This window comes from Sycon ciliatum, chromosome 3 (assembly GCF_964019385.1).
Source record: "Sycon ciliatum chromosome 3, ocSycCili1.1, whole genome shotgun sequence".
NCBI lineage: Eukaryota > Metazoa > Porifera > Calcarea > Leucosolenida > Sycettidae > Sycon > Sycon ciliatum.
The window spans coordinates 33,597,529-33,625,291 of NC_088645.1; the positions used below are offsets into that span (position 1 = coordinate 33,597,529).

Sequence of the window (27,763 nt, forward strand, 5' to 3'; positions counted from 1 at the left end):
TTGTTGCACTGACACTCATAGTTTCTACATAGAAAAAGCAAAAGTTGCTCACCTAGAAAAAAACAAAAGACCAACAGTAGCTCAAGCCTCGGCAATAGCTCACTGAGAACATGTAGAAACATACAACAGAATGGACACTACCTGCACCTGGGGTACCAGGACACTTGTACAATGTCATGTAATCTCAGGGTGCATGGAGGGGGGGGGGGGGGGGGTAAAATAAAACTCAGGATAAGCAGAAGTATACGTTGTATGGAAAATTCAACAAGACATTCGAAGTATATCGCTACTGGAAAGAAGAAGGAGAAAAAGGGGCAGCGGGAATAAGGCAAAAACGGTCTGGACCTCAAACTCAACGTGAACGACGGTTAAAATAGAATGATCGGCTGTGTGTTTCGAGTAGTATGGACGTAGCCAAAGCAGCGCTCTGCGACAATTGCCGCACCACTTCTCCAGAGCAGTGTGCGGCTAGTACCAGTTCAATTCAGCCTGCTGAGAACTGTCGAGATAATGCACGGGCAAGAAGCGGAACAAGCCAAAATAGCCTGTCCCAATGCATGCTTGAGTAGAAAATTACAAAAGGAACAACAGGCAATCGCCATCACCCACATACTTTGAAGTAACATAGAGAGAACGTAAAAAAGAACGTAAAATAATTTTAAAATGTTGGGGATAAATGAAGACTAGAGAGACTAAACGATGTTTTTCAATGCCGTGCATATGCACTCGAGTACTCTGGCCAGATAGCAGGACATAGTCGTTTTGTGTGTGTGTTCTGCTTGCCTAGTGGTGAACGGCAAAGAAGACACCACAGCTCATGTTCACGTGGTCATAATATTTTGTTCGCATTTTGTGGAGCAAAGCAGAGGGCCAAGTAACCAAAACCATGCTACATGTGCAAGTCAGAGAGCAGCTGATCTTGAATACAGTCACTCAGTAGCCTTCGACGCGAAAGCACGGCAAACTGAGCTGAACTCTGCTGCTAAGTTCATCGCCGGGAGATTTTTTAAACAATTTCCATGACAACGATGCGAACTTCAAACTATTCCCATGACAACCAGTCAAATACCAATGTTCTCTTTTCCTCGTCCAGAATAGAGAGAACTTGCATCTGGTCACTAGTGAGCGTGAAGTTGAAGATGGCCTTGTTCTCCGTCAGGAATTGTACTTGAGCGCTGTGTGGAACAACACTGATACCTGCGAGAGAGAGGGAGAGAGAGAGAGAGAGAGAGAGAGAGAGAGAGAGAGAACACAGGCGAATGAAATTAGGAACACCATATGCTTTTTTGACAGGATTTCTCACGTGCAAAAGGACCACAAAAAAAGGCTCTATGTGAAGGCGCGCGGGGAGGGGGGGGGGGGGGGGAGATTAAAAAAAGCGGCCAATCTGGGGAAATGCCGAAAGGGTCGCAAAACATTCACGCTCACACAGTCTATGTATATGTTTGCATCTCAGCACCCTTCTCCTCTTTCAGGGCAACCAAAGGTAGCAAGCAGATACAACTCCTGAAACATCACCGCACGGTCGCTCAAGTTTTTTAAAATTCATTTATCGATTTAGACATCTCCTGGCACGTCAAATGACGCCCTGTGAATCAGTTGCAATGAAGGCTGAGAGCCAATCATGAGTTACTTGCTGATTGCAATGTTCCAGGTAATGTTCCAGGCAATGTTCCAGGTAATGTTCCAGGTAATGTTCCAGGTGCTGGTCCACATGTATACCTACCTCGCTGTACAGCCCAGCGCAGACACAGCTGAGCTGGTGACACACCCACCATGCTTGCCATCTCCACAATTGTCGTATCACCCAGGACGTCAACAATGCCTGGCAAGAAGCACACACACGCGCGCACACACAAACACACACACACACACACACACACACACACACACACACACACACACAGGCACCCACACACACATATACACGGAAGAAGCAACACACATTCTACAGTACGGCTCAATGAAACCCGATCGCGAGAGTCAAGTACGCGCTGAGCACCCATAGATGTGCGAATACTGGGATATGGACTGGTGCCGGGCGCAAACTTGACTTCTCACTGAGCAGCAAATGAAAAAATACCAAAACACAATTGTATTGAGTATGCAACTGCACCATCATCAACTGTGTACTGTTCATCTGGCGAGGAGGCCTCAAGGCATGGACGGATGCCGAGTCTAACACTACGGGCTGCACGCATGGCGCGCATGAGCAGTGCTGAAACCGAGACCCTTGGTCGGTTGAGCTGCTCTTGCCCCGCCTCCACTGCTTCGGCTGCCTTCGCTATGTGTATCCCTGTGCGTTTTTGCCGGTGCTTGCACCATGATGGTGTGTGGATATTTTGTAAAAAAAACGAAAAAAACACACACAATTGCACACACATGCACACACGCACGCACACACACACACACACACACACACACACGTACACACGCGCACACACACCAGGGGCGGATCCAGAGATCTCTACAGGGGGGTTCCGGTTGAACCAAAATTGAACAGCCAAAATATTATGGAATCAGATGTGCGGTTGGCACTTGACGACAATCCGATTGTGTTAGTGGGAATCGCATGCTTTTAAAACACACTACGGACATAATAATATTATATTTTTCCATCATCGACCACACCACAACTGCGCTCTCCAGCCGGCCTCGACACGTTGCCACAGCACACCACCACTGCACCATCGCTGGAGACTGAGTCGGAGCGCAGTTGTGGTGTGGTGGACGATGGAAAACCTGTACAGGGCCAAATGCTGCTGCTTACCCTACATTGTATATTATTTAGTACGGAAGACCCTTTCAACTTCTTGTAAAGATCGAATATGCAAGCCATGGGGATATGGGTACGTTGAGAGCCAGGAATGCCGAAATGACAACCAAGTTACTTTCCCTGTCCATTTGTGCTTTCGGAAATTTTTGGCATTTTTTACAATGCGAAATGCTCTATAGCCACAGGACAAGAGCATCGTCTTCACTTCAGTGACAGAAACAACAATAGCGGAACAGTGTCGACAATTGTACAATCCTTCCAATGTCATCTGAAACACATCTGGCGCAGCACTCCGTTCCTGCGGAGGAACAACTAGTCACTACTGCATGCTGCAGCAAGTAGAGATTACTGACTTTGCTTGGATGTCGGAGCCCTCATCTTGATAGGCGTCAGCCTTTGGGTAATCCTGAAATAAAGATTATTATATTCTGAGGAGCTTGAACTCTACGTGCACGGTTCGAAGTTCGTTGAAGAGTGTCAGTACTCGGAACGTCCTTTCTCTTCTGCAAAACACTTGTCCAAGGAATACTGACCACACCACACCGATCCTGAGCAGCAGTGAATGACAGCGCCAATGGAGGTAAGTTTGGATCGTTTCGAAAGATCAAAAAGGAAACAACCACCCAATGTTGTCTGCAGTGTCCGTTTGTAAATCACGGACGTGAACACCAGTACAGACTACTATCCGTACAGTGTCGATCTACCGCACGCGCATGCAGTGCACTGACTGACAGTCTGTGCTCCTTGACTCGGTGACCAGGTGACTGCCACTGACTGAGTCTGTGATCGGACGGACGTCCTTTTGTGAACACGTGACATGATATTTTTCGATATTTCTCAGCCGCACACTTTGCAAAATTTAGGGGGTTCCATGGAACCCCCGGAACCCCCCCTGGATCCGCCACTGCACACACACAGCGTACCTGTCTGAGATCCCAGGGGTGAGAAGGCAGTGACGTGAATGCCCTGAGACTGACACCACTCAACCAGTGTTGGCTGTGCACAGTAAGGATGAACCTAGCAGCGCGGGAGAGAAGCAAAACAAAGAGCAGCGAATAGAGAAACGTATGAACAAATGGGACACACAAGCAACAAAGCCACTGCAGCAACACTGTGATTAGAAACAACTCATTGAGGAGACCACCTGTCTTGGGAGATTAGAGACAGTCTTCTTGGAGAGACTGCCTGGCTTGGGAAACTACCTGTTTTGAGAGACCGGTCATCTCATATACCAAGTCATGCTGTCATAATCCTGCCTTGAGCGACCACCACTCCCTAAAGATAACCTGTTTTAGAGACCACCTGTTTTAGAGACCACCTGTTTTATAGATCACCTGTGTTAGAAACCACCTGTTGTGACGCACCTGTCATCTCAGGACCCCAAACATGCTGCTGCCATGCAATCCGACCTGCTCAGAAAGACCACCCATCACATATGGATCGTTTTCTATACACCATTGCAAACAAGCAAGCAGCCACTGGCTGACATACTTCAATCTGGTTCACGGCAGGCCGGATACGACACTGGGGAAGGAGAGCCTCCAGGTGGCTTCTGTTGAAGTTCGACACGCCGATCGATCTCACCAACCCTTCGTCAACAAGCTGCGTACAAAGGGCAGGCACAGACACAAACAGAGGACAGAGAAAAAAAAAGGTTATGGAAATGGTCACATTATCGAGTCACCTAGCGCTGAGTCAACTAGCTGACGACTACACAGGTGTCCAAGATCCTCAGGTTCTGACCGCTAAAGTGCTGGGTATAAGGACTTGTTTAGAATCACCATTGTATTCGACTTGAGAAGTAAGGGTACGAAAGGCCTAGTTGAAACTATAATGGCTTCTGTGCTTCGTGTGCGGAACTAGAGTGTGTGTACAGTCAACTTCGCAAATAACGACTGCGGATATAACGACAATTCGCAAACAACGACAGAATTCCCATGCCAAGAGCAAAGTCCCATCTAACTGTATACATAATATAATGAGACTTCAGGTATAAGGACACTTCGCGAAAAAGAGCACTTTTCTGATGCCCCGCCGAGTGTCGTTATACGCAAAGTTAACTGTACACGCTGTATGGCGCTGGCACGGTCATCCCATCGGATTTCAACGTCCACGACAGCAGCAGCACACGGGAGACATGGCCTGCATACTGGGGAGTGCCTGACCTGCTCCATAGCCTTCCATGTATCGATGTGTTGCGTCTGCGTGTCCAGGATAGCATTGCCAGCATCATCCACAGGTATGCGGTTCTCCATCCCAACGCCATAACCTGTGAACTGCAAGAACAAAATGTAGAAAGTGTGCGCGCATACACGGGCACACGCACACACTCACACACACACCACACACACACGCGCTCGCGCGCGTGCATACACACACATGCACGCGCGCACACACACACACACACGCACGCACGCACGCACGCACACACACACACACGCACGCATGCACACACACACACACACACACACACACACACACACACACACACACACGTACACGCGCGCACACACACACACACACAAACACACACACATGTACACCAGGACATGTACACACAAAAAGGCTAAGGGTGCAATTAAGTACACAAACTAGGTTCGTGTGGCACGCAGTGTCTGGATTCTTAATTTCTTTTTCTTGGTTTGCGGTATGTTCAGACGTCAGAAAATGTAACAATCGATAGGCAGACCGCACAACAGGAGCAAGACTAGACTGATTGATACTAATAGGTTAATGTTTTGACCATTGTCTCCTTCACAATGATAATGACTCCCCCCCCCCAGGCGTGTGTGTACGTGTGTGTGTGTGTGTGTGTGTGTGTGTGTGTGTGTGTGTGTGTGTGTGTGTGCATGTGTGTGCGTGCGTGTGTGTGTGTTGAATGGTGCAATCCCAGCACAAGTTGCCATGGCTTCTGACGTAGCATTGCTATCATCGCCTCCGGCGATGGGCGGCAAAGGTCAAGGTGTGCGTGTGCGTGTGTGTGTGTGCATGTGTGCATGTATGTGTCCATACGTGCATGCATACATGCATACATGCATACATGCATGCGTGTGTGTGAGAGCATAACAAGGCAGATGAGGCCAATATGCCATACCTTCATGGCACATGGTGAATGAATGAGGAACAAATCCAGATAGTCACACTGAAGAGCCTGCAAGACACAAAATATCACAAATCAAAACAATGAGCATGCAAGAAGCGAAGCAAACATCAATTTAGCTTATTAATATACACACACACACACACACACACACACACGCACACGCACACACATACACACACACATACACTCCCCCCCCCCCCCCCCCCCCCACACACAAACACACACACACACACACACATACACACACACACACACACACACACACACACACACACACACACACACACACACACACACACACACACACACACACATGTGGCAGAGATGCACCATGACTCACATCAATACAGTCCAGGCAGCTCTGTCGTACGTGAGACGGATGATGCAGCGTATTCCATAACTTACTGGTGATGAACAAATCACGCCGATGAACACTGGAGCCAAATCGAGAGAGAAACAAACGGAATAATGTCGTCAACATGATGTGTAGCCCTTCCCAGTCACCCTCTCTCTCTCTCTCTCTCTCTCTCTCTCTCTCTCTCTCTCTCTCTCTCTCTCTCTCTCTCTCTCTCTCTCTCTCTCTCTCTCTCTCTCTCTCTCTCTCTCTCTCTCTCTCTCTCTCTCTCTCTCTCTCTCTCTCTCTCTCTCTCTCTCTCTCTCTCTCTCTCTCTCCATCACCATAATACACTCAATCATGATGAACATCTGGACTGCATGGGTACAGTAAGTCTACAAATTTTCGGCCCATTCAAATTTCGGCCCGCCAGGGCTAACACCCATTTCGGATGCATCAAATGTTCGTCCTGTACTGCTGCTGGTTTCGGGTCGGATCTCTTTGGCCAGAACAGACTGCATTGGCATGAAATTACCTAGGCACAGCTGATTGCAGATCGTTGAACACCTCTCCCAGTGTAGACTGAGTGCCGTAGATCGGAGCGCAGTCGAAATGTCGGTACCCTTGATGCAGTGCCTCCACAACGACATCTTTGAGTTGCGGATGTGTGAGTGTGGCGGAGTACGTGCCAAAGCCCAGCATCGGTAAACTGTGACCGGAAGACTGTGACAGAAGGATGGGCACAACAACACACGTACGCGCACGCACACAGACACACACGCGCACACACACACACACACACACACACACACACACGCCCAAACACACGCACACACGCCCAAACACACGCACACACACACGCACACACACACACACACACAAACGCACACACAAGCACGCACAGTGCATACCCGCATACAAACTGCTCCAGTTCGTCAGCACCCGAGGCAGGCAGATCTCCAAAGGCATGCTATTGCATGAGAACTTCACACCTCCTTGTATAAAATGAATCTAAACCTCACCCTGAGATGGATCACTAGGTCTGCTTCAGGGCCCGGCCGTAAATATCGAAAATTTTACCACAAAATTAATTAATTTCGCTTCAGCCCAACTCCTCCCTGCCTCCCGTCAGAACGAGAAAACAAGTTGACATGAACTGAAGTACATGCCTATACAACAAAAGTCGCAAGAGTGTGACTGCTCCTAGCCTCCTATGGCCATGTACATTGTATCAAAGTTTTCTGAAACGAAATTGGTCCCACCCCATAACAAAAAATTAATTTAGTCGGTCAGTGTCGTACAATGTTATCGCATGAGCTGATTGTTTAGTAACTGGTGGTGTTAGTGGACAGTATAGCGTAACTTGTAGTTCCTTGGTCCTTTCTCTTTTGTATAAATTAATGACTTCATTTTGTGAAAAAAGTTCGATATTAATTATTATACGGACGACCTCTTAGAGTTGGAACATACCAGCTTGACAGATGACGTGGGATGCCATGAAGATGATGATGATTCATTGTTAGTACTTAGAGGCGCTATGCTGGCTCCTTGAGCTTCAACTGCTGCTGCTACTGCTACACCTGGTAGGAAGGAAGACACATAGCAAATGTACACGCGCACGCACATATGCATGCACGCACACGTGCACACACATCATCCACTCACACACACACACACACACACACACACACACACACACACACACACACACACGCACGCACGCACGCACGCACGCACGCACGCACGCACACACACACACACAAACAGACAAGCACGTTAATTTTTGGCGCCCATCACCAAAGGTGACGATAGCGATACTTCGGTAGACGTCTTAGAAACCTACACTGGACAATCGAATGTCACTACATAGCCAGGCCTACAACACACAGCTTCGCAGTACTGTAAAACCGGAAAAATTCGGTGGAGATTTATTTTCGGTATTAAACTTCGGTACAAGTAATTTTTACCTGAAATAAAATGCGACCATGCCGTGCCACACACTGTGCTAAACGCATCTTTTGGACCTGGAACACTGGTTTACCGAAATTTTTGCGCTACCGAACTGTTGATTTTGGGAAACACGGAAAATATTACACCACCGAAAATCCCCGGTTTTACAGTAGCTTTAGGGGGTGAATGCTGTGAATAATCCTACAATTATTCCAAACCGTTGCCTTGCCGTTTTCCTGATGCAAAACGTGGTCACGTTTTCTTGATATCCAAAATATCAAACCGGTCATGCAAAAATTATTATCATTATTCGAGCCAGCGCAAGCGAAAAAACCGGATAACGGAGCTACGTCATGAACTGAGAAACGGCTTGAGAAGTTTGAATACGGGAAATCCCCATTCAGGGAAGCGTTTCGCGAGTTCAATGCTTCGCTACGTCACAAGTATGTGACGTAGTGTTCTATGGCGCGGACCATCGCGCAGCTGAGTTCCGCAGCTTTCTTGTGCTTTTTATTTGAAGGATATCCGTCAAGGGACGGCTGAGTTTCGGTCGCTTGACTGAAGTCGATTTTACTCTGGAGGATTGTGCTTGCGCTCTTCGCTCTGAAATTTGAAAATAGTTTGGACTTTGAAGTTAGTCGATGATTCTTTGACAGCATGAGCAGACGAGCTACGTTCACCATGGATTCGATGCCCTCGCTGCTCTGCTCCTTGAAGACGAGGAAGAATTTGTACGCTCCGTTGCTCTTGACGGGCCACCTGTCCAAAATGTTTTGGAGGAATCTGACGACGATGATGACAGTAGTGACAGCCATTTCCTCGACAAGGAGCTCGACATCGATATTGCTGCCCATCGGCATGATGAACTGAGCAGCACCGACGACGGTGATGCAGAAGAAGAGACAAGCGATACTGACGATGTATTTGAGGACCTAGAATAAGATGCTGGTATGGACGTTCCCCAACATGCTGCAACTGCAGCCACAGTTTTGCCAAGATGTGGATGTTCGAAAAATTGTTTGGCACTATTTTCTATTGAGGATGTCGATCAGAATCGGCTGAACATGGCAGAGTTGGAGCGACCTGATTTTGATTTACTGCTGAGTGGTGTGCTGGAGGCTATGCATTGTGGAGACAAGCTCCCTGTCCACCAGAAAAAGCGTAAACGCTCAGCTTTCAAGTACGCTTTCCAGAGCAAGCGAGTGTGTGCCGGTGCGTTCCGCTACATCTTTAACATCAAGAAAGATAAACTGTGGAGTTTGTGTAAGCACGTGGAAAGCGACGGTGCAACGGCGCGGCGACACGGCAATGCTGGTCGACGACCATCAAACGCTTTCACGTTTGAGGAAGTCAAATACGCGGTTACTTTCATAAAGTCTCACGGCGAACAGTATGGCATCCCACACCCTGCACCGCTACATGGTCGAGATGGCGTTCCTCCCGTGTTTTGCCTGCAAGCCAGACATACAAGGCTGTGCACAAACTGTATGTTACTGCAGGGAACTCGGCTGGCATTCGTGTCATGGGAGAATCTTCCTTCCGCAGCATCTGGCACCAATGCACGCCGCATTTGAAATTTATGTCTCCACGGACTGACGTGTGTGATCTGTGCGAGAAACTACGCCGTCGGGTCATGTCAGCTTTGACTGAGCAGGATAAGGTGGCCGCCTGTTCAGCACTGCAAGACCACATTGCAGCAGCACAACATGAGAGAGACTATTATCGTGGAGCTACTATCTCTGCTGCCGAACACCTACAAGCCAGTGCCCAGTGTACGCCACCATGTGCTCCATGCTCGCAAGCCACGTTCAAAACGCATTATACATTCGATTTTGCGCAAAACGTCAGCATACCTCAGGAATCGCGACAAGTAGGTCCTCTCTCCTTTAAAGTTCCAAGGAAAGTGCAGGTGTTTGGGGTAAACAACGAAGCTGTTCCGCACCAAGTGAACTACTTGATTGACGAGATGGACACCATCGGCACAAATGGCTCTAAGAGCCATGGTCCCAACAGTGTTGTAAGTCTCCTCCACCATTTCTTGGCACACCATGGTTATGGTGAAGAACAGTGTAGCCTCTCTGCCGATAATTGCTGTGGCGAGAAAAAGAATAAAATTGTTGTTTCCTACCTTGCATGGCGCTGTATGTCTGGCTTGCATAAGTGTATTGAGCTGCATTTCATGATCACAGGCCACACCAGATGTTTGGTCGATGGCTGCTTTGGTTTGCTGAAGCGCAGCTATAGGCGCAATATTATCCATAGCATGGCCCCGTTAGCTGATGTAGTGAATGGTAGTGCTGCATGCAATCAGGCGCAGCTTATTCCTGGCTCCAATCTGGAGTGGCGTGAGTGGGATAAGTTCTTTATGCAGTTCTTTAAGCCCTTGGTCGGCATTTCCAAGCTTCACTACATGCGCTTTTCCAGTGCTGAGCCTGGTGTAGTGTATTGCAAAGAGAATGTTCATGCTGCTGAGCAGAGGCTTGCCTTGCTGAAAGTGCCTGCAGAAGATTTGCTTCGTGCTGGTCTACCGAAAGTCCTCAGTCCTGCAGGACTGACTGCAGAGAGGCAGCAGTACCTCTTTTCTCACATTCGCGAGCATGTTCCATCAGAGTTTCAAGACGAAGTTTGCCCGCCACCTACTGCATCTGCAGAGTGAGACAACGTCGACCAGCCTGATATGGCACTTTGATCATTTCATATTCGTTTCTATTTTCGTGTACATGCTTGTGCCATTGCTCAGTTACACACTTGCGCAACATTGCTCTTGATTACGCCTATTTGCGTAGATGCCCTCATGTACTCTAAAGAGTCTCTTGATGCTATGATGTATAGAAGACTCAATATCATGTTACCTATATGTACAGTATTTTCACTTGATTTGATAATACTCTCCATCTGCTTCATTGGAACAGCTTTGTTTGGGCCATCAATTATTTGTTCAACACCGCTGGAATGTTTGCGCTTTATTGGATTTTCCGTATGTTTGGCAAGGACATAGGTGCAGACAAGTGACTGTATCTATGGTGTTTCTTGAGATTTTTGGGTCTGTTTTTTTTTATTGGTTTCTGCATGAAATTCTGAAAGCTCTCGTATTGATATCTCAAAACCGCCCTCCAAGTCCATTATCTGGGATTTCGCTTGTGCTGGCTCATTTATAGAAAAGAAAAGGACCACGGAACTACAAGTTATGCCATAATGTCCACTAACACCACCAGTTACTAAACAATCAGGTCATGCGATAACATTGCACGACACTGACCGACATTACCGTCGGTCAGTGTCGTGCAATGTTATCGCATGAGCTGATTGTTTAGTAACTGGTGGTGTTAGTGGACATTATAACATAACTTGTAGTTCTTTGGTCCCTTTCTTTTCTATAAATTTGTCCTTGGCTGCGCTTCGGTCCTCTGAGCTGTGCTGAGGAGCTCCAACAGAGCGAAACAGTTGCTGTCCACAGATTTGAGTATCCATCGGAGATGTACGCACGGGCCACGCAATATGCTACAATTACCCTGCCTAAACTCAACAATCCACGTGAAGTCAACCTGGATCGTGAGAAGAAGAACTCACCCTCTACCCGCTGTTCAGATGGTGCTGTTTTGTCCGGTGGTGGTGGGACCTCGTCATCCATGTCGATAACACCGTCCGCCGCCGGAACAGGCGACGGGGGAGAGTCGTCAGCGTCTGCATCGGCCATCGTCCAGCTGTCCGCGTCCACACGCACACCGACCGCACTCAGTACGCGCGGCAGCTTGGTGACGTAATCGTGATGTCGCGTTACCTGTAAGCATACGCAGGGCATGCGGGTACAGCAGGAGTGCTTAGACTAGAGATCTTACCAACACACGAAAGAGCAAGCGTGCATATGAAGAGCTGAGAGGCAAAACCCGTTACATCCATTTCATCACTTTTCGGAAATGGCCAAAACACGTTTTATTTTATGTGCGATTGGTGTCTAAATCCGAATTTGGGTTCCAGTTTTGAAATGGTTCCAGTCAGATTTTGAATATGAAATTTTGCCTGCTGGTGCCTCTCGGCCTTTTGGTTACACTGAGCTGTAAATCACATTTTCTCAAATTTAGGGGTTATCTTGTTTTGCATCTCAGTTCTTCACATGAAACCTAATCTCATGAACACAGTGTTTGTTTTTGTTTTTGTTTTTGATTCGCACATCAAAACGGACTCCAATTACAAGCAAGGGAATGAGGTCAGGACTACAAACACATGACGCTGCTTGTGTGTGAGTGTGTGTGTGTGTGTGTGTGTGTGTGTGTGTGTGTGTGTGTGTGTGAGTGCGTGCATGCATGTGTGCGTGTGCGTGCGTGCGTGTGTGTGTGTGTGTGTGTGTGTGTGTGTGTGTGTGTGTGTGTGTGTGTGTGTGTGTGCATGTGTGCACGTTGCTAACTCACCAGCTTGGATAGGTCGATGTTGATCAGTCGGGGATGATCCAGTTCGATGGGTGATACACCAGCTACGGACGTACTGGCCGTTGCTGTGCGATGCAGGAACTTCAGCACCCAGTCTGACCTGAAACACAGAAAAGTAAGTACACATGACCGAGTTTATCAACGGATGCTAAACACAGCTATGACTTCTCGTGTGCTCTGGATGGCAGTCGTGAGTCAGTCAAGTGAGAATTCAAGTCGGCAGGAAAACCGCGAGCTCCCATGTAGGGAGAAACACACAATCCTCTATGAATGTTATGATGCTAAAATTCCCCCAAAAAAATTCACGACTTTTTTATTGCCACTCTGGGGAGTATTGTACCAGAGCCAAGCCACCGCTACTCAAACTGATTGGGATGGAGTTTGTGAATTGAGATTAAAGCTGTGTAATTACCAAAGAAAACAAGACTTGATGTTCTCACCGGCTGTAGGCCACCACACAATCTCCAGCAATAACATCGGCTAGCAGTGTCTTGAAATGTGCTGGCTTGGCGGTGATGGGCGCACCTAGCAGATACACATTCTCCACGATACCGGCGGAGTCTGCAAATTATGCCACGCACACACACGCACGCACGCGCACACGTACAGTACACATGGATTACGTGGGACGAAACCTCACTAATAGGCACCCTTAGGGGTTGTCGCAAAAGTTTTTTGTCGTCCCTGAAACAAACATGATTCATTTGGGGGGGATGGGGTGCAAGCCAAGATCGCAAGTCGACCGACACTGTATATAATGACATGTACATGCATGCGATTTTTGTCGTCCAGCATGGCAAGCTGTGTTCGTTTCAGAGGGAGGGGAGGGGGTCCAAGTACGAAATGAACTATGTTTGTTTCAGGGATGACAGAAAACTTTTGCCACGACCCCTTAGCAAAAAACGTTATGTTGTACAGGTATTACTGTAAGGGAGGAAAATACCGTGATTTGGGTTCGACCTTTAGCAAGATGCACGCTATTTATAGTATGCTGGTGCCACGAGAAGAGCTTTTATTTCAAGCGGTACAACTATTTATGTCACCATATACGCGATACAAGGTGAAATGCGTACGGACTATGCAATATTTGGCCAAAACTCGTACCGTTCGTCACAACGATAAATCAGCCCCCATAACGTTTTTACGCTGCAGCTTCAACGCTATTTGGGTGATCAAGGCACGAGTACCGTAAAAAATAGCGTTACCGTTGTTTGCTAAGGGTGTCTAATATCTGCACTGCCGGAAAGGGTGACACGATACAAGGTGAAATGCGTACGGACTATGCAATATTTGGCCAAAACTCGTACCGTTCGTCACAACGATAAATCAGCCCCCATAACGTTTTTACGCTGCAGCTTCAACGCTATTTGGGTGATCAAGGTACGAGTACCGTAAAAAATAGCGTTACCGTTGTTTGCTAAGGGTGTCTAATATCTGCACTGCCGGAAAGGGTGACACAAGAGAACAGCTCAAAGAAAAAAAGAAAAAAAGAAGTGCCGAAACCCGGGATTGAACCAGGGACCTTTAGATCTTCAGTCTAACGCTCTCCCAACTGAGCTATTTCGGCCTGCACATGGCTGAGTGACTCTCCATTGCACTTTCTGAAAGATATACCGGCATCTGTTGCGCATGCGAGTGCACTTGCAGAGTTTGTCGGCGCCATCTTCTTTTCGTTCGTCCAGTCATATCTGTAGTGGAAGGTACTTTTTTGGCCAGAGCTAGAGAGGACCACACGACGGTCACAGACACCAGCACGAACAGTTCACCAGCAACACTCAAAGACAGCAAGTAGTTGCTACTGGTGGGCTGTTTGTACTGGTGTCTGCAAGCGTCGAATGGTCTATCAGGTCGAACAAAAAGAGAGAGAGAGAGAGAGAGAGAGAGAGAGAGAGAGAGAGAGAGAGAGAGAGAGAGAGAGAGAGAGAGAGAGAGAGAGAGAGAGAGAGAGAGAGAGAGAGAGCGCATTACCAATTATAACCCCCAAAGAGTGTGCACAGGGTTCGCACCAAGTCATGAAAATATTATTCAAGGGTTTTCAAGGGCCCCAAACCCCATTTTTTCAAGGACATTCAAGGACATTAGTTGGTGGGCTAACCGTTGGTTGGCCACTCTCATGTTGCAAAGTTCAAGGACACCCAAGGTCCGGGAGACAAAAACTTGACTCATAATTATTACCCAATCGAGCAGCGTTAACGTATCTATCAACAATATTCATAAAATACAGGAATCTGGATCCAAAATAACTAGTCCTTATTTCCGCACTTGCGCTCGCTGCAGGCAAAGCTTTTCGCTATGTCGCTGTCCGGAAACATCCTGCAGAACAGTTTTGAAACTCCCACGCTGGAACGGTACGAGTAGTGGCATGTCACTACTTTCAATATCCAAAGAATCTCCGCTTGGAGGCAATCATTCCGGGTCACTCCGAGTGTCGACGCAGCAGCAGATTCGGTGGCACTACATGTTATTGCAGGTCCCGCAGTAGTCATGTACTACTAGCCGACGATGTCGACGTGGCGACTGGAACAGATGCTGCTATCGTTGCTGAGTCTGACGGAGACGGCTGGGTGGAAACGAAGAACTGGTTCACGGAGACCACGTTCTGCTCCGCCAGGTCTTTGTGCTTGCCGCCTTTCGCGTGGCTTCGAAGGGCTGACTCGCCCATCGCGGCAATATCGACCACCTTTTTGCACAGAGTGCATTTGGCTTGTCGCTTGTTGCCGGGGACAGACGCCAACCATCTACTTTGAAGTACGAAACTCGGTCTTCTGTAGCCATTGCTCCTGAAAAACACACTTGACACCTGGCATGATTGCAAAATGCTTCACTACGGCACTACTTACTATTATGACAGGCAAAACCATGCGCCCCACAAAGTCCTCCGAGAATGAAATGATGAAGAAGAAAGTGGCGATGATCGACGGTCAAAGTCCGACTCGACTCCCACTTTTGTAGCGAAAAGTTGGTTTAGTTCGCCGTTGCGACACACGTTCTCTGCACATGTACTAGCTGCTACTCAGTACTACCAAGACTGGATCCACTCTTGGTACTAGATCTACGGACTACGGTACCGGTTACGGGTACCCAGCAGTGCGCGTAGACCTACTGCATGAACGTGAGTAGATCTACCGCATTCAAACCCCAATTCAAGGAAAAACACACTTTTTTTCAAAAATTCAAGCACCCACACGAAAATTCAAGGATATTCAAGCACTTTCAAATCCGGCTTTGACATTTAAGGACTTTCAAGGAATTCAAGGAGTGGTGCGAACCCTGGTGCAACTCCGCATATGGGGTCTCCGATGGCGAAAACTCACATCACGTGTCTCAGGTACGTTCGTACTAAGTGCAAACGAAGGATAGCGTGCGCACAATCCAAATATCTGTCATGATCATGCTGGGGATTTGCATACACGCAATGAGTTTCTGTCAGAGAGTGCTTCGCCGTTTTCGCCATCGGCGTGCCCCATAGAAAGGGTATCGGGAGTTGCACACTCTTGGGGGCGTATATACTCTTGGTACTACTACTAATTTCCTGTTTTCCCCACATGTCGCCAGGGAAACACTGAGCCCAACCCAAGGGAAGACCCAATTGCAGCGTGCAGTACTACCTTTGTACTTGGCAAGCTCCTGAAGAGCGTAGAAGATGAGTCGAGCTCCCATGCTATACCCAATCAGAGTAACCGGACGACGAGCCTGACAAGTCACACGATCCCACATGTACACAAACATGCACACACACACGCACGCACACACGCACACACACGTGCGCGCACGCATAAAGATACCACAACACAAAACGTTGAGCCCTAAGCTGAAATGCAAGAATCAGTTCAATTCGAATCAAAGAAATATTGGGCAACAAAGAGATATCGGACACTGCAGGGAAAGGCCAGTCGCAGATGCTGTAATTTCCCAAATGTTCGGTGTACTTTTATTTTCGGTACTTTCGGTGCATCTGTTTCATACCTAAAATTTCAATACACCGAACAAACACTAACACACATAATCCAATAGGGAACTGCTTCTCTGTACCGAAAATTTCTGTTCACCTAACCTGGCCTTTTGCCATCATACTGAAATTATTGAGCACCGAAAATTTCTGAAATTAGAGTACCCGAAAGTGCCCCACTGCTAGGATAAGCAAGAGTACATGAAACGCAGAGTGTGCAGCTCGGATGGGTTGCTGTTACGGCAAAATTACGGGATTACATCATTTTAGTAATTTAATATGTACAAGCAGGATTCAAACAGGTCTCTTTCTGAGCAACTGCAGCTCAGTTGTACGCACTACGTCGCTTCCTGCCGGCTTGACGCGTACATATCTGCACCAAATACCGGTATGGCACACCAGTCATGTTCGTAGCCTACAGCCACCAGACAGTGTGGCGGTGGTCCTGGGGCAGCGCGAGCATAACGACTGCGAAGAGGATTAAAACTTTTAACAATACTCACGTCTTTGGATGTGCGCAGGGCATCCGCCAGCAGGCGCCCGGCGTCCTCCGCACGATTCAAGCAGATCTGCCACGGGTTGTCTATGACACTGGCCAGCTGCAGCAGGGTGACGGGCCAGGCAATGGCTGAAAGCAGAGCTGTGTTCACAAACAAACAACGTCAGCAATGGCTGAAAGCAGTGCTATGTTCACAAACAAACAACATCAGCAATGGCTGAAAGCAGAGCCGTGTTCACAAACAAACAACATCAGCAATGGCTGAAAGCAGCGCTGTGTTCACAAACAAACAACATCAGCAATGGCTGAAAGCAGTGCTGTGCTTACAAACAAACACTGTCAGCAATGGTTGAAAGCAGTGCTGTGTTCACAGACAAACAACATCAGGGCCGATACTTGTTACGATTTTTCGGAAATGCTCTGATTTTACAAGTTGTGCCGACAACGCAACCGAACATCTGCTTCACTATCTTGCTTCGATGTTCACAAAAGTGCCCTGATATGATGTAACGAACCCTTGATATGATGTAACGGACCCTTGATATGATGTAACAGACCCTTGAAATACGGTACATGCACAGGTAAAACGCTCCACACTTACACTTGATTATTGTCTGCTTCAAGGTCTCCGTAACAACGTAGCTGACAGCTGTCTCGGTTAGGAATTTTGACAGTGCTGAGCCCAGCTCATGCAGTTCTCTGTACCGGTACACATACACACACATATACATATACACACACGTACACGTACACATACACACACACATACACACACATACACACACGTACACACACACACGTACACACACACGTACACGCACACATACACGTACACATACACGTACACATACACGTACACATACACGCACATACACGTACACACACGCACACACACATACACACACACACACACACGCACGCACACACATACACGCACGCACACACACACACACACACACACACACACACACACACACACACACACACACACACACACACATGAAATGGAGCGCATTGCAGCAGACTCAAGAGAGTTGTACCTGCCCAGTAGTATTGTTTCGAGAGGAAGACAAATTTCCACGTGTGGACTATCCTGATATTTACAATTTCTTGATAAATGTGCCCAATCCCAACATCAAGGAGCAGCTCAAGGCCTACAGGAGCTTGGAGGGGCACAAATACTAGTACCTTGTCAGTGGTTGGGTCGGCGATGTTTGTGTGTTCCCAGTGTCCAAGTCTCACACTTCTGAAAACAAGTTTGTCATCGCCAAAGTCCGTCATTCCCAGTCACTTTCCGGCACCCATTTGCAACCCTGGATTGATGCACAAACAGACGAAAGCCTGATTTGGGCGCACTGCACTTGCATGGCTGGCCGTGGAGAGTCTTGTTGCCACGTTGCAGCATAGTTGTTCAGCCTGTATTCTCATATGGGTGAAAATCGTGTCAAGCAGGAAAACTCTCTTGCTCCCGATTTCTGCGACAAGTATGTATCCTCCAAGCCCGAGAGATATTCACCATTCAGAACGCCGGAAGCATTCCATTGCCGTGCCAACGGTCTACTCCATCCATGAAGGAGGTGGAGTATGCTAGGATACGGGATATTAACTTCACTGCACTCGATATCAAACAGCACATTGACTTCACAGCACCTGTTACTAAACAGCATGGTAGCAAGCGCCGTAGGTCGGATGAGAAGGCCAGTGTTGACATCGAACAACATTCAAGTGCTTAGCTGGGAAAACTGTATGGAAAACTGCGAACTGCGTCAAGCCGGAAAGCCATCTTAGCTCTCCCTTGTTCCCGACTTCAAACCAATGGCTTGAACAGCAAACAACAACACTAACTTAGGACCACACGCAGAGTTACCGACAAATCACATCATTGAGCGACCAAGTTTCGTCGGTCTCTGACCAGCTTTCAAGGATGTCTGCTAAAGCCATCTTTGTTCTCCCATGATCCCGACTTCAAACCAATGGCTTGAACAGCAAACAACAACACTAACTTAGGACCACACGCAGAGTTACCGACAAATCACATCATTGAGCGGCTAAGTTTCGTCGGTCTCTGACCAGCTGTCAAGGATGTCTGCTAAAGCCATCTTTGCTCTCCCTTGTTCCCGACTTCAAACCAATGGCTTGAACAGCAAACAAAAACACTAACTTAGGACCACACGCAGACTTTCCGACAAATCTCATCATTGAGTGACCAAGTTTCGTCGGTCTCTGACCAGCTTTCAAGGATGTCTGCTAAAGCCATCTTTGCTCTCCCGAGATCCCGACTTCAAACCAATGGCTTGAACAGCAAACAAAAACACTAACTTAGGACCACACGCAGAGTTACCGACAAATCACATCATTGAGCGGCTAAGTTTCGTCGGTCTCTGACCAGCTGTCAAGGATGTCTGCTAAAGCCATCTTTGCTCTCCCTTGTTCCCGACTTCAAACCAATGGCTTGAACAGCAAACAAAAACACTAACTTAGGACCACACGCAGACTTTCCGACAAATCTCATCATTGAGTGACCAAGTTTCGTCGGTCTCTGACCAGCTTTCAAGGATGTCTGCTAAAGCCATCTTTGCTCTCCCGAGATCCCGACTTCAAACCAATGGCTTGAACAGCAAACAACAACACTAACTTAAGACCACACACAGACTTTGCGACAATTCTCATCATTGAGTGACCAAGTTTCGTCGGTTTCTGACCAGCTGTCAAGGATGTCTGCTAAAGCCATCTTTGCTCTCCCATGATCCCGGTTTCAAACCAATGGCTTGAACAGCAAACAACAACACTAACTTATGACCACACGCAGACTTCCCGACAAATCTCATCTTTGAGCAGCCAAGTTTCGTCGGTCTCTGACCATCTGTCAAGGATGTCTGCTATAAGGCGCGAGGCATGAATCTTCATTCCCAAAAGTACTCCGCTAGTTAATCTATATCAGACTAGCTGTTCATCCTGGATAACCATTTTGAACCCGGTACTCCCGTAACGGTGATAAAAAAAACTGGTCGCAGCATGTGTCCCATGTTTCCGCCGACTTCAACCTCATATGGAATCGTAAGACGGTAGATCCGTTACGCAGTCATTACTAGGTTATTCACCCAGTATGGCAGTTTGGTGCAGAGACCCTCCATTCCTGGCTTACTGTGTAATCTCTATTGCAAGCTCTACAAGTCTCAAGCTCTGAGTAACGAATACAGTACGGTGACTTGTGTAGTGTGTGCAATGAAGGTCAGCTGGCTGTGGAGCCAAGTATCTCTCTGCACATACGGAATTCACCCGAGAAGCGCTAGCAGATGCCAGGAGATTCTTCCAGCGTGTGTTGTTCTCGCGGAGCGTGTTGGGAAACGGCTCACTAAGACCTTCTCCACTCCTCCTGCAGGTGCATCTTCAGCAGCTTCATCAGCCGGAGAACCACTTGGTGCTGCCAGTACAACATCTACTGCGGCTCAAGAAGGCCCTACGCAGTGGTGCTACTGCAAGTCCATGAAGGCTAACGTGGTACTGCGATATTACAACACATACTGTAGCACCGTATTTTCTCATTTATAAGTTGAAACACCATACTTAGGACCTCAATTTCCCGGTTTAATGTCAGTTAAAACCCGATTGAAAGTCGATTACCCCTTTTTTAGTTTCGTTTTTAGGTCGTAAAAGGCCGACTTATATTCGGGAAAATACGGCATTTGAATGTTCCATATGGCTTGTTTGCAACTGAAGAACAAGCCAAACATTCAAGAACTGGACTAGTCACGAGTGTGGCAAGGTCAAATCTGGCAATATTCGGGCAGTTTCCCTGTACGTAATGGTGTATGAAAATAACGTAGGAAATGCACGTAATTTTCATACGCGAAAATCCGCGCTGTTGGGTTTCGCTCTACGTGATTTCTCCATGATCTGCAGCATGCCTTGTTACGTTGAAGACGCGCCGGCTGCATGCGCCCACCGCATGCTCCGCGAACCTAGACAACTTTCGCCATTTACGGTAGTTTTCCGCGTGCTGTGCACTTTGTATTTCACGCGGCTTGAACTTTGCCACTGATAAATCCGGAAACTGCGAAAAATATTTCAAAAAGTCCTACGGAGGACCGAACGTAGGAAAGCCCTTGCCTACGGAAATCCGAAAAGAGATTTACGTATGAAAGTTGCCCTCGCTCCCAACCGCGTACAACATGCGGATTTTCATAATTACGTGGAGAGAAACCTCCCTAATGTAATGATATGGAGCCCTGTGGCAGAGGATCGCTAGCCTTGAGCCTGATTCATAATTCATTTCGCATACGGGGAAAGGCGTCGCGTCGCGAAAAAGTTGACCTGAGCTGAACTATTTCGCGCACGGGAAAGTAATCGCGCGACGGTCGCGCAAACTTTCCCGTACGCGAAACGAAGTATGAATCGGCCTTAAAGTCCCTGGTTCGTGACCCGGTGGCGACAGTCAATTTTTTTGACTTTCCTACAACTCTTTCCGCTACTTATGCTACCCGTGACGGCTCACCCTAAAGATACATGGCCAAGTACAAACAAACACACGCATGCTTGCACGGCCATCGAAAAGGGTACGCTTGAAAAAAGAAAAGACAAGCACCAGTGCTTACTCGCTCTCCCAGCGTACTCCGTAAACCTCGTCTCCTTCATCCAAGCATGCCCACTGTGCGGTAAAATCAGCCACATCTTTTCAACGTAAAGAAAGAAAATGGCATACACAAATAACCACGTACCACACACACACACAAGCAAACAAACACACACAAACACGCGTGCTCGCACACACACACACACACACACACACACACACACACACACACACACACACACACACATGCACACACACACACACACACACAAACGCACACACACACACACACACACGCACACGCACAACATAAAAACATAGTAATGTGGTAGTGCACCAGAAGTCCTAAGGAACAAATTGTACTGCATGAACTGAAATAAACTGGTGGTAACTGAAATCCGACCTCCTGGGCGGTGCGTTCACTTTCTAGTGCCCTCTATTTTGTAGTGCTATAATCCCATGCCGGGTCTTTGCGATTTGAGCGCACCGCTCAGGGGGTCTGATTTCAGTTACCAGCACTGAAGTATGATTATCACAAGCTTCTACCGGTGGCTCACATTCTTTCTGGAGAACACCATGACGTGCTCTGTTCCTACCTTTCTCCAGGTCTTCTCCGGGTAACCAGCCAGTCACGGCTATCACAGATCTTAGCGATGGACGCTTCTCGCCGACTGTGCGGATTTCAAACTCCTTGACATCGCCCAGACGCTTCTTCATCTTGTACCCTAAACACGAGAGTGCATGCGCGCGCGCACACACACACACACACATGTACACACACACACACACATGTACACACACACACAGACATGTACACAGACACACACAGACACACACACACACACACACACACACACACACATAATTATTCGTATGTACATACACACTCACACACGCAGACAAAGGAACATAGACGCAGGTATACGAAGAAAAAAACAACAGAAAAAAATTCAGCAATGGCTTCCATCCAGTCTTCAACAAAACAGACAAATAGACAGAAACACAAACTGACAGCCCCCTCCCCCTCCCCACGCACACAAATGTCAAAATCTCAAATACGAGTGATTCCCTTACCAGCAAATCCAGCACCAGCACCGGTAAATATAGTCGTGATCAAGGCAACGCCGACCGCACTGCCCAGGATAGCTGCACTGCCACCGCCAATCAACAAGCCAGCACCGGCCGCAACAAACGGTGCCGCCAAACCTCCAGTAACGCCTGCATCAACAACAAGAACAAGAGACAACCAGAAGACTAACTTTCAAACTGCAAAACCCACAGCCCCACCCACAGCCCCACCCACAGCCCCACCCACAGCATTCCACCCACAGCCCCACCCACAGCCCCACCCACAGCATCCCACCTTCTCATAAACGTATCTCTCATTGGCGATGGTGCCACCGTGAGAAGAAAGAATTCAAAAACTAGAACTAGAACAAGAGCAACAAGAGCATCAACAACGACGACAACGATGACGACGACGACAACGACGACAACACTGCAGGATGTGACGGGACAGAAGACGGGACAGGAAAAGGCAAGACAGGGAGGAGAGCAGGGTAAAGCAGGATAGAACAGGACAGGGCAGGGAAGGGCAGGGCAGGGCAAAACAGGGCAGGGCAAAACAGGGCAGGCAGGGTAAAACAGGACAGGACAGGGCACAGCATGACATCTCCTGAGAGCAATGACGTTCCAAACTGACCGATAACAGTGGCACCAATCACGGCCGATACGCCAATCAGCACAGCCTTCTTGCGCCGCTGCTTCTTCTTCTCAGCTTCACGTGCCGCCTTCACTTCCCTGGTGACATCACACACAAGTCCAATAAGCCCATTGCGCAATGACGCAATTTGTACCATAAACACCCCACACAGCCACCTGGGCATGGTCGTCTGGGGTGTTGAACAGTGCATTCCTGATCCCAGTGCAGTGTACTCACATGCATTACTCATACATTCCATATTTGGCAATGCACAATGGGCTTATGAAGGTAGTATGAATCAGATGATGGGGTGCACAGACAGGATGAAGAAACATGACATAATCAATGCCGCAGAAGATATACAAAGTAAGAACACAAGTCGGCAGCCAAGTTCAGTTGTGTATACCGTATTTTCTGGAATAGGGGCCGGTCTTATATTACCGCCTGTCTGAAATAAGCACCACTTCATTTCAGGGCTTCAAATTGGGGGGATTTTTCGGTTTCGCAAACTGCTAAGCGCCTTGGCCAGTATTGCCGAATACGGTATATGTTGGGGGGGGGGGGGGGTCAACATTAACATACATGCACGCACACACGAATGCACACATACACACACACACACATTCACGCAATTGTACTTATTCACCGCCAAAACTGGGCATGTTGGTCTCCCCGGAAGACGGCAGGGAATCTCGGAAAGATGACTGGATTGGCTATTGAATCGCTTAACGGCCAACGCCCCCTGAAATCCCCAGACTCTGGGTGGATTAGGAAATGATCTCACTTATGGGCTCACCACACCACACGAACTGGAGCATGAACACCTGCATACCGTAGTGTCTTGTATTAAAGCCTATCTCAAACAGAAGCCTGTCTTGAATAGAAGCCTGATTTCCAAGATACACTGTCGGCACATAAGCCTGGTTTTAGTGTTGACAGACATAGAAATACCGGTCTTGTAAGCCTGTCTCATATAGAAGCCTGCAAAATTTCCCCAAGAAAGTCATAGAAGCCGCGGCTTTTATACACGACTTCACGGTACATGTAAGAATGCCAAGGGTGAAAATCAAATCAAGATAAAGACGGTAGATTGCAACTCATCGAGACACCCGATGTGCACGCACTCAGTCTCACACTCATGCAGAGCTCGCAGCCAGGACAGTGCAGTCTCCTCCATGACAGTCATGGTATCGGCGTCAAATGCCAAGGTGCTGGAAAGACGCTTGAGAAATGCCCGGCACCTGGCATCGTATGAACCTGCAGGCGGGAAAAAAGAGTGATTTACAAACCTTAAGTACTCCTTAAAAACCGGCACAAAAGGTGAAGCAAGTCAGCAAATCACACGGCGGTGTGCAACGGGGTAGGAATAGTAGAGTAAGACATAAAGGTCTACTCTGGTTAGCAGACAACTTGGGTCAACAGGTTTGCTTAAAACGAGTAATGTGTACTATTAGTGATAATTATCCGGGAAATACACCACACGGATAAGCCGCACCCAGATTTTTAACGAGGATAGACCTGTAACAATGTCAAGGGCATCCAAACGGCTGAGAACAGTGGAAGAGGGAAGGGAAGCGAAGGAAGGATGGGGGTGGGGGGCAACCGTGATTTCTCCAAGCACCGCGTCCTCCTCTTACCTTGCTCCATACTAGCCAACAACAAGTCCTGCAAGAACACAGTCAACACACACAAGGAAACACAGAACACAATCACAAGAGAGCGATGACCACCCCTCATACGAACACCTTTCCGTGCAACCCGTATCCCTGGCTAGGTACAGCGTAGGTCCTCCTACGCATAGCGCGGTGTCGTGAGAACACCCATCACTGAACTTCTACGTAGATGTGTACTGTTGTGGAGTGGCAGAAACTTCGCTCCTTCTGGCCAGCGCCAATGTTGCTCTTCAGACTTCCAGACTGACATGTCCCGTATACGTTCCCTTGCCCATTGCCAACGGGCTGAGTCATTAGAGCAGGAGACTGCGAAGCTGAGGGTGGTCAGACCGAGCCCCAAGTTGGGTGCCCATCGTCGTCGCGAACGAGACTTGCCGCATCGCTCTTGTATGCCTGTTCTTTCACTTCTCCCCGACCCCCCCACACAGTGCAAGAGTTTCTTGTTAACACTGTAAGGGAGTTTCAGAAGAAAAAAATACGAGCTCACACAGCGGACAAAAGGGGCGCTCCAAATACGCAGACGTCAGATGGAGACAACACATTACGCCAGAAGTGACGTGTGCAGCGTTAAAAGCCAATCAAAAAAGGAGGCTTGCCTAAATAGTCCTGCTGAGCAAACACCAAGAATACACAACTTAGATGATGAGCCAAGGAAAAAAACTGTTACATGGAAAAAAGTGGGCACAGGCTCCTCTGTGGAGCTTCAGCGACTACTGTAGTATGGTAAACATGCAGCACTAAAACCACAACAATAGGGCCAGTGAAGAATACATACGTGTATGAGGAGTTGTGGGTGTTTGCTATAGCGTTGGTCTTCGTTGATCATCTCAATGTAGAACTGCCTGTCAAGTCCCATGTGACCGGCAATGATCTTACGAATGTTGGTCTCCACTTGATCAGAAATACGCATGCACACACAGACATTCATGCACAGACACACATGCACGCACACATGCACATGCACAGACCCAGACCCAGACCCAGACGCACAATTTTCCACAAATACAAACAAACTCAATCTGCGGACAGAACCGTTTCGTCCTTTGCGGAATCCTCAGCGCAGCACAGAGGAAATGAGGCCGGACCTGGTAGCAATGAAAAATAAATTTTCCAAAGCCAGATAAACCAGGCCCGAACGTACCTTGCCAGAGTGCTCAAACTGACAAGTCAAATACAAACAAGTACGCATGCATATGAAGGCCTACACCCCCTACAGCTCTTTCCACAAGTGCAAACAAAGCCTAATGCTTGGGAAGCTTTCGCCAAGCGAGCCGAGATCTCAGCAGTCATCTGGCCATCTGAAGAAATACAACTGCCGACATACGTAAAGTCAGGCACCAGCTCAATGCTATCCAGGCAACTCTAAAAACACACACACACACAACTCACCTCGCTTGGGCAACCCGACAGTTTTGACCAGACTGGCCAAATAGCCATCGCTCCAAGATCTGGTCACCACAGGCAGAAGAACAACAAAAGGAACAAGAATCAAAACAGCCTCCCGGCATAGTGCTGGAGCATCGCTGAAGGTCCTTGGGTCTGGTGGTAACAGGAAAAGTTTCTCCAGACCTTTCACTTTCCAACTTCCAAAAACTAGATCAAAACAACGCAAGGCATGAATGAAACAAGACAACTACGAATAGGAAAAAACAAACACAAGAAAACCTAAAACACACACACACACGCACACATGTGTGCACTGAGGACGCCAACTCACGAAAAGAGATCAAAGGCAATGGTTCTTGCTCATGACTGATCGGAGGTGATGAAACTAGCACAGTTCTGGCTATGTGACTAACACACGCCTCTGAACTGCACAGAACAAAACACCCTGTTCCAGCAATTATGCCCTGTTCGCCCTCGATTCGATGAATCATCGGCTACTTCATTCTGAGTTACCACAGTGCGTGACAACTGGACTTCACCAAAGCATCTCAACTGATGCAATAATGCAATCGCATAACCCCTATTGGTGCGGTAGGCTTTTACCACTCTTTAGGATCACCTCATCATCATTCACGCCAGTAAGTAGCAGTCATATTATAATATTATTACCTCACGAGTTATCTAATGCTTACGCCTCATCCACACTGTACTCGGAATGTGAAAGAGTTAGGACAGTGCGTTGCTTCTGAGATTGTCACTAGGCAAACCGCATGCTCCCTACAAATTGGCTACAATGCAGCCCCCTATTCTATTGCCGAATTGAGGTGGGGGTACTAGTAATTACTTCCAGAGCTGAAATTTAGGGTAAGCACCTGAAGTATTGGGGTGAGAAAAATATCATTTTTTAAATAATGAAACAGAGGTCGGAGGCGGATCATAATTTCCAAACGAAGGTAGGCTCGCAAATTGAGTGAATGCTTGCGAGCCTCCCTTCAATTTTTAATATTTTAATTTGTTCTTATCGTATGGTGGACACGATGTTCGGGCTTACTGGTTTCGGCCCACGGTATACAACTCGCTGAGGTCGCAGGCACACAGCGAGACGATAGCAAAGCGATTCTGCTCTCCCACGTCGTCCCATTTGAACTTGGGCTCGCCAGCTTCTAGTTCTGCTTCCCGTTTCTCCTCGTTATCGTGTTTCGCAGCAGCCTCTGCAACCACAGCTTCGCTGGATTCGGCCATTCTAAACTGACACGCATTACAGTAGGGACAGTATTGATTTTCGGAGCAGAAGAATACTAGCACAGTCCAAATCAGGGAGGATTTCAAAGGTCGGTTTGGATATGTTGCTCTGGGAATGGAGAACTAACTATTATTTGAAAGCAGTTCGT

General features: G+C 47.8%; 1 protein-coding gene and 1 non-coding gene across 2 annotated transcripts; both read right to left on the bottom strand.

The window, feature by feature from the left end:
• On the bottom strand, positions 1-27,763 carry LOC135812029 (transmembrane and coiled-coil domain-containing protein 4-like). The gene is made up of 24 exons (XM_065325330.1): positions 27,424-27,763; positions 26,376-26,434; positions 25,762-25,877; positions 24,951-24,978; positions 24,438-24,570; positions 23,314-23,411; positions 22,686-22,829; positions 22,208-22,336; positions 21,634-21,709; positions 17,640-17,737; positions 17,043-17,179; positions 16,199-16,283; positions 13,031-13,151; positions 12,573-12,690; positions 11,734-11,944; positions 7,684-7,793; positions 6,749-6,936; positions 6,220-6,313; positions 5,871-5,927; positions 4,942-5,052; positions 4,268-4,378; positions 3,700-3,793; positions 1,727-1,825; positions 1-1,197 (listed from the first exon to the last, which is right to left on the bottom strand). The coding sequence occupies exons 1-24, from the start codon at positions 27,612-27,614 to the stop codon at positions 1,043-1,045; spliced, it is 2,763 nt and encodes a 920-aa protein (XP_065181402.1). The 5' UTR covers positions 27,615-27,763; the 3' UTR covers positions 1-1,042.
• On the bottom strand, positions 14,085-14,157 carry Trnaf-gaa (transfer RNA phenylalanine (anticodon GAA)). The gene has a single exon. It is a non-coding gene; the product is annotated as a tRNA-Phe (tRNA).